A 7,752-nucleotide genomic window follows, 5' to 3' on the forward strand; every position below is an offset into this window, starting at 1 on the left:
CAGGATTTTGAAATAAAATATATCATGACTCATTTTATTAAAGCATGTCATATTAACAAAGTAATTTTAATTATTTCAAAGAATTTCAGATAGACATGAAACAAAATGCATTCCCCAATGTTATTCATTGGATTAATTTTGGTTCCTGAGGTAATTCAGAAACTTTTATTAAATGCCAGGTCTAAATTGCTATTTTCATCAAATACTACTATTTAATGGGAAGTAATGACTTTTCTTAGAGGATATTGTTAACTGAACTAGGGTAAGGTTCCTGTCACTGTCATTTGGCCGAAGCCTCAATAACCTGATTAATCAACAAATGCTATAACAGGTGAAAGTTACTTCTCATTACTTAATGGTTCTTGGTACATAAATCTATGTGTTGGTGTAGTGTTTTGAAATATGGAAAATATCTGTTTAATTATGGACAATTTGTTTATTTGGAAAAGAATTTTACTTATTTTATTCCAAATGTAATCCTAGATTGTTAATATTAAGAATTTGCTCTATTTAAAACCTTCATTAAGCTAGGTAACTTATTTAATTTAGACTTTAGGATATATAGGAATAAAACCCTGAGGAGTCTAATAAATTAAAACTAAAATATGATTATGGAGCATGGATTGATTAAAGGTCTGGAATAAACATAATGTATAATATACAGTGTATCTATATTTGTAGCTATAGATACACTCTGATGATACTCCCATAGTAAGACTTTCAATCCTATCAATTTTCAGATGTCTGCCTTCCTCTGTAGGTCTCAAATTATTATCTTGGTGATGATGACTTTAATCAATTGGTTCCCAACAAATCCCAAAGCATATTGGAGAGATGTCAGGTGAGAATAGAATCACTCAAATATGATATTTTCCCCCCAATATCCTTTTGCTGCTCTGGCTAGTTTACTTAGATTAAAAGATTGAAGCTCTCAATTTTAAAAAGAGTATCTTCAACAATATTAGAACACTAAGTTACACAAAATTCTCAAATAAAAAAATAAAATCCAGATCTGGCCAGTGGCTCAGTTGGTTGGAGAATCATCCTGTGCACTAAAATGTTTGCAGATTAGATTCCAACTCAGGGCACAAGCCTGAGTTTTGCATTCAATCCCCAGTAGGGATGCCTATGGAAGGCAACCTATCCCCTTTCCATGTTTCTCTCACATCGCTGTTCTCTCTCTCTCTCTCTCTCTCTCTCTCTCTCTCTCTCTCTCTCCCTCTCTTTCTCTCTCTCCCCTCTCCTCTCTCTCCTTCCTCTCACTCTAAAAAATAATTTAAAAAACATATCCTTGGGTGAGGATTAAAAGTAAAATAAAATAAATTAAAATCTGGACAGAATGTTTCAAATACATTTGCCCTGCATTTGCATCACAATAAACCAAACTCTAAACTGTCAATCTATTAGGCAAGTCATATATTTTCCAGGTATTGGCTTGAGAAGACAAATGATGAATTATTCAAGACAGTAAAATTTTTTGCTGAAATGAATATATCAGTTACAACCGGATATCCCCCTAAAAGACAACATTGCAACTCTTCCGGTGTACAAATGGGAAGCTAGTGAAGGAGTAAGAGAGATTCCAAAGCAAATTTACAACAATATCATTCTTTTTCAACGCAGTTCAGCTTTGAACACTAATCAAATGACCTGAATAAGACCTCTATCATGTGAAATTTTCTATCAGAGTTTAACAGATACATTAAATGGAACAGTGTGACGGGAATTTCTGTATAATGAACACGCAATTTAGCTTTGGAATAGCACTAAGGAAAATGCTTATGAAATATGCATTTGTCCTCAAATTGATAAAGGTTAGAAATGATAGGGAGCATCACCAGAGCACATTTAATCACATTCATGAACTTGATATCTGAATATTGAAAGACTGGGATTTGCACCTCTATTTCTTGAAAGACATATTGTGTATCAGCCAATTAAGTAAATACGAGTTAATAGATGGTTCTCAAACCAATTTAAAGGTCAAATAAGAGTGAATGTTTAGAATGAAGGAAAAGATTGTCCAAATTTGTTTAACCTCATAAGAGCACATCTTTCTCTCTGAGACAAAGCATATGAATTACACTCTAACAGGAATATTCATTTCATTGTACTAAAAATATAGTTCAATATACTGCCATTTTTCCTCACTTCTCAACAACTACAGATGGTAACAGCACTTTTGTAAGTGATTTCCAAAGAGAGATATCTGGGCAGTCCTCTCTGCAATATATTCTTTGTGAATATGTATTTTATTATACTGCTGTATATTCCATTTTCCCAGCATACTTGATTGATATGCATTAAAATCATAACTTTAGTTCAAGTTGCCTCTTCAACATGATAAAGTGATCAATTATATGACTATGTCACATTTTCCCTGTTGAAAACTACTATGAAATACACAAGGTATTTTGGTGCTGCATTAGGATAATATATTTCCCTAGGGAAAAAAATCATTTTTTCAAAGTTAAATGTTATTAATGAGTTACAGTAGCCCTCAGATAATGTTGTTTTAAGTGGAATTAATTTTAACTCCACTGATTCACAATGAATGTTATTTTGAAGTTGCAGTGAGTTAGTCTGTGCTTGTCTCATACTATCTTTTTGGGAAATAGTTTGTTCAGCTAATTAAATAATATCAATAATATTCAAGATAATACACAGTCCCCTAACATATTAAATGAATATTTTAGCAGCACTCATTTAAATACCAACTCTTAGAATATTAATTATGCTTCTGTTTTGTGCATTTACTTAATGTTGATTCATTAGTAGTTGGTGAATATTTAGGTACTTAGATATGAAACAATGAAGTTTATTATTAAATTTTTAAAATTAAAACTAGGATTTTCATCCAAGGTATCATGATTTACTGAGATTAAAATCTTTAGCTTTTATAAATTGTACACATACACACTCATACTGTGGACAATATTCTGTACATCAAACTGTGTATAAGAATTACATTTAGTAGCTATGGATATATGATTTCATCTTGCTGTAGCTCATGAATGGTTGTATTTTATTATAAACTAAAGGCCCAGTGCACAAAAATTTGTGCACTCTGGGGGTGGCGGGGGGGACCCTCAGCCCAGCCTGTGCCCTCTCGCAGTCTGGGACCACTCAGAGGATGTCCACCTGCTGGCGCAGGCCCGCTCCCCGGGGGTTGGGAGTAAGCTGGCAGTCAGACATCCCTCTGGCAGCCCAGGAGCCCTCAGGGGATGTCCACTTGCCAGTGGGGAGCAGGCCTAGGCTGCAGTCGGCCTATGCTTAGTGCTGCTGAGGAGGCAGGAGAGGCTCTCACCGTCACTGCTGTACTGGCAGCCGTCTTCCTGGCTTGTGGCTGAGCAGAGCTCCCCTTGTAGGAGCGCACTGACCACCAGGGAGAAGCTCCTGCATTGAGTGTCTGCCCCTTGGTAGTCGGTGTGTGTCATAGTGACCAGTCATTCCCAGTTGTTCTGCTGTTAGGGTCAGTTTGCATATTACCCTTTTATTATATAAGAAAACGGGGGGGCCTGCTGGAGTGCCTGTTTGCAGGCTGGCCAAGCCCCCCAGTGGGGATCCTCACCCCATGAGGCTGTTGTAATCCTGGGTGTGGGGCTGATGGCTGTTTGCAGGCTGGCCACAGCCCCCAGCCACCCAAGCTCCCAGTGGAGGCTGGCTGGAAGCAGATATCTGGGATTTATTTATCTTCTATACTTGAAACTTTGTTGCCTGAGTGGAGGCTACAGCCAGCCAGGGCAGGAGAAAGCTTGGCTTCCTCCATCGCTGGGGCAACCAAGCCTCCTGCTTGCTCCAGCTCTGTGGCTGCCAGCTGCTGTCTTGGTTGGGTTAATTTGCATGTAGTTGCTCTGATTGGCTGATGGGTGTGGCTTGGGCGTAGCATATGTGCAGTCAATTTGAATGTTTCTCTTTTATTACATTAGACTAGAGTCCCAGTGCATGGATTATTGCACTGATGGGGGGGGCGTGGCATGCGGGGATTAGCCCACTGTGGGAGCAGCTGCTCATTCTGATCAGGTCAGCCAAGCAGCTGTGGACCTGCTCTCTGAGCGGCTGCTCCTGCTGTGGGAATGCCTCTCATCCTGATCAGCCAAGTGGCACTTCCACTGTTGGAGCGCACTGATCACCAGGGCGCAGCTCCTGCATTGAGAATCTGCCCTCTGGTGGTCAGTGTGCATCATAGTGACTGGTCAACCGGTCATTCTGGTCATTCCACTGTTTGGTCGCTGGGCTTTTATATATATAGATGAGACACAATTATTCATCAGTATAACCTAGGAAACAACATATATGTTTGCTCCTTGAATGTTACTTTAGAAAGAATGAGTTAATTTTCTCTCTTAAAGAGTCCAATAAGATTCTATTATAAATGCGATCATTTATAGCATGATTAATTTCTCATTCAAATCCTACTCTGACATGTCATTTGTTCACTTAGTACAAAGCAGTTATTGATCAATTATTGATATGATTAAGAGCATTTCAGCTTCCCTAAATATAATGATGAACTCTAAATGATAATGATGAACTGCTAACATCAGAGTTGTGTTTTATCTATTATAGCCTCTACTAGAGGCCTGGTGCATGGAATTGTGCACCAATGGGGTCTCTTGGCTTGGCCTGCACCTTCTCACCCTTGGGGGATGTTGGACTGCTGGTTTTGGCATGATTTCCACAGGCCAGGTGGAAACTGATTTCTGCAGGCCAAGGAACCTCACCAGTGCACAAATCTGTGCACCAGGCTAGTTTCAGCCTGATCCTCGCAGGCTAGGCTGAGGGACCCCAGCAGTACACAAATCTATGCACTCAGGCTCTAGTATGCATATAAGATCTTTGGTTAATCTCTTCTCACCCTCCTCCCTCCCCCTTTCCTCTGAGACTCATCAATCTGTTCCATGTTTCTTTTTATTTTATTGATTTTTTACAGAGAGGGAAGGAGCTCAGATGAGCAGCACTCCTGCTGTGAGAGTGCACTAACCACCAGGGGGGCGGCTCCTGCATTGAGAATCTGCCCTCTGGTGGTCAGTGTGCATCATAGTGACTGGTCAACCGGTCATTCTGATTCAGTCACTGGGCTTTTATATATATATAAATGTTAATAGCTATAATAATACCCACCAGTTAAAGGGAAAATAACTCTTTTGTTGTGTGTTTTTTTGTCTCTTTTTAGGACAAATAATATCAATAAGCTCTGGTTATTTGTTATTAATACTTTGATACCAAATCAACAAAGGCTCTATTCAATTTATATTTATGTGCTCTTGTAGTCATCATGAATCACTTACAGTTAAGTGAGGAAATGGAAAACCTATTTAGGGTTACTTTCAAGATGATTTTTTGAGAAAAGTTCTAGAGATGTCATGAATTGCTTATATTTTATAATAAAATTTTATTTGAACACTAATGTTGCATTCTCCACCACAATTTTGGGAAACAGTTTATGTGAAATATTATCTGCCCTTTTAAAAGATTATGTGTCAAGTATTTTATAATTCAAAATCCTGACAAATTATGAAAACCCCTATAAATTTATAAGCATTATGATATTTTCAAGCACTCAACATTTATTTTTTTATTTTTTAGTTCTATATATATTTGTTACTTAATCTTTCAAACTCTCATGAACTCTCCAGTATTGTTACTCAAAATATTATCATTTGCATTCAATTCTTTACATTCTTTGTTTTATTCTTTAAAGAGGAAGGCTAGTAGGAAATTACTGACATCACTTGGTAATGCTAATGCTTAACATGATACAGAGTGATAGCAAATGAATTGAGAAGATAGATGGTTCCTAACTGAGAAGGTAGAAGTCTCTAAACCTTGGCAGATACTTATTGAAATATGTAGAAATAGATTTTCTAAAAAGAGGGGGCAATATGTATAACTGCCATTAGGAAACTACAGTACAACAAATAGTGCTGGGAACACTGCATACCCACATGTGAAAGAATGAAGCTGCACCATTACCATACACATTTATAAAAAGTAATGCAAAATGGATCAAACACTTAAAAGTAAGTGCCAAAACTGTAAAAAAAAATCCTAGAAAAACATATAGGAAAACCTCATGACATTGGATTTGGCAAGATTTCATAGTTATGACACCAAAAGCATAGGCAATTTTATCTTTGGGTATATACCCAAAACAAGTGAAAACAGGGACTCAAATATCTTTCACCCACATTTATAGCAATAATATTCACAAAGGAGGTGGGTAGGAATGAAACTGAATTGGAGTTTCAAAACAACACCATATAGTAATTCAAAATCCACAAAAACAAATGAAATGGACCAGAAACAGTAAATAAAAGGTTGATAAAACAAAATTTATAATTAGGTCATTACTCCTCCATTTTTTCTCAGCTTCATTAAAACCAATAATGAAAAAAAGTAATAATATAACAATGTATTGTTGATTCTAATATATACACACTTACATATATCACCTTTAAACAATAATGGCACAAAAACACAAGAATGAATATAGGTATATAGGAATAAAATATATATATCTCACTGAAATTAATTTATAATAAATCTGAAGTAAATTTTTTTTAGTTATCAAGATGGGAGGCTTTTATATTTTAATTTTTTTTAATTGCAATTACAATCCATATTATTTTGTGTTAGCTTCTGGTGTATAGCATAATAGTTAGACAATCATGTATTTTATAGAGTGCCCCCTTACCACAATTTTTCAAGTACCCACCAGGCACTGTACATATTTATTACAATACTAGAAGCACATTGCAGAAAAATTCGTGCAATAGACCTTCATTCCCCTGGCTGCTGGCTGCAGTTTTCCTCTGGCACCTGGGACCCAGGCCTTTGGTCTGGGCACAGCAAGCCTCTTCAGCCTTCAGTCTTCATTATTTAGTCTTCTGTCTTCAGTATTCCATCTTCACTCTGGCCGGAGCCTTCAGTGTTCCCTCTGTGCCTGTGTATGCAAATTAACTGCCATCTTTGTTGGGTTAATTTGCATAGTTGCTCTGATTGGCTGGTGGGCGTAGTGGAGTGACACCAATTTGCATGTTTCTCTTTTAATTGTGTAGACTAGAAGCCCAGTGCACAAATTTGTGCACTTGGAAAGGAACTGTGGGCTGCCAGGCTGCAGTGGGCACAAGGGTGGGTCTCGGCCCATCCTCTGTGCCTGTGACTGGCCCCTCTCCCCATGGACCTCTGTCCTCTTTCTTCTGGCAGCCCTGCTCCCACCACCAACACTCCCACATGCTGACGGTGCTGGCCCCGCTTACGTTTGCTAACAGCATGGAGCAATTGGGGCCAGAGCCAGCAGTGGGTGCAAGTGGTGGCTGCTGCCCCAATTACCTCCCAAGAGCAGGTGGAGGTAGAGAAGCCCTCAGCGGCAATTGGGGTCAGCAGCTGCCACTTGCACCCATTGACAATGCCAAACAATCTGTACCAGCACTGGCAGCTGGTGCAAGCAGGACCAGCGACAGCAGCAGATGCAAGCAACTGGCGGAACAATGGCATGTGGGAGCAAAGAATTTTTAGTAACCACCAGAGGCTCACCCCAATGACAGTGACTGGCGCCCTGCCTCAGTCTGGTGACCCGCTCACTTGTTCCACCATCCCAGTTAGGCCGATGCCTGCCATGTTCCATGCTCTGCCACCTGCTGCCAAAGTCTGCCATGTTCAGCGAATGCCCCCCTGGTGGTCAGTGCACATCATAGCAACCAGTTGTTTGGTTTTTCCACTGTTTGGTTTATTTGCATATTATATATA

The 7,752-nt window shown here is 38.8% G+C and overlaps 1 protein-coding gene across 1 annotated transcript in view; it reads left to right on the top strand.

The window, feature by feature from the left end:
• Window positions 1–7,411: 7,411 nt before the first annotated feature.
• The window catches only part of LOC102774615 (protocadherin-11 X-linked-like), a 4,391-nt gene continuing 4,050 nt past the window's right edge, over window positions 7,412–7,752 (top strand). Inside the window, exon 1 of the mRNA XM_006773286.2 lies at window positions 7,412–7,496. Within this exon, the coding sequence (XP_006773349.1) occupies window positions 7,412–7,496 (85 nt within the window). The remainder of the gene's footprint in view (window positions 7,497–7,752) is intronic.

This window comes from Myotis davidii, unplaced genomic scaffold (assembly GCF_000327345.1).
Source record: "Myotis davidii unplaced genomic scaffold, ASM32734v1 scaffold1546, whole genome shotgun sequence".
NCBI lineage: Eukaryota > Metazoa > Chordata > Mammalia > Chiroptera > Vespertilionidae > Myotis > Myotis davidii.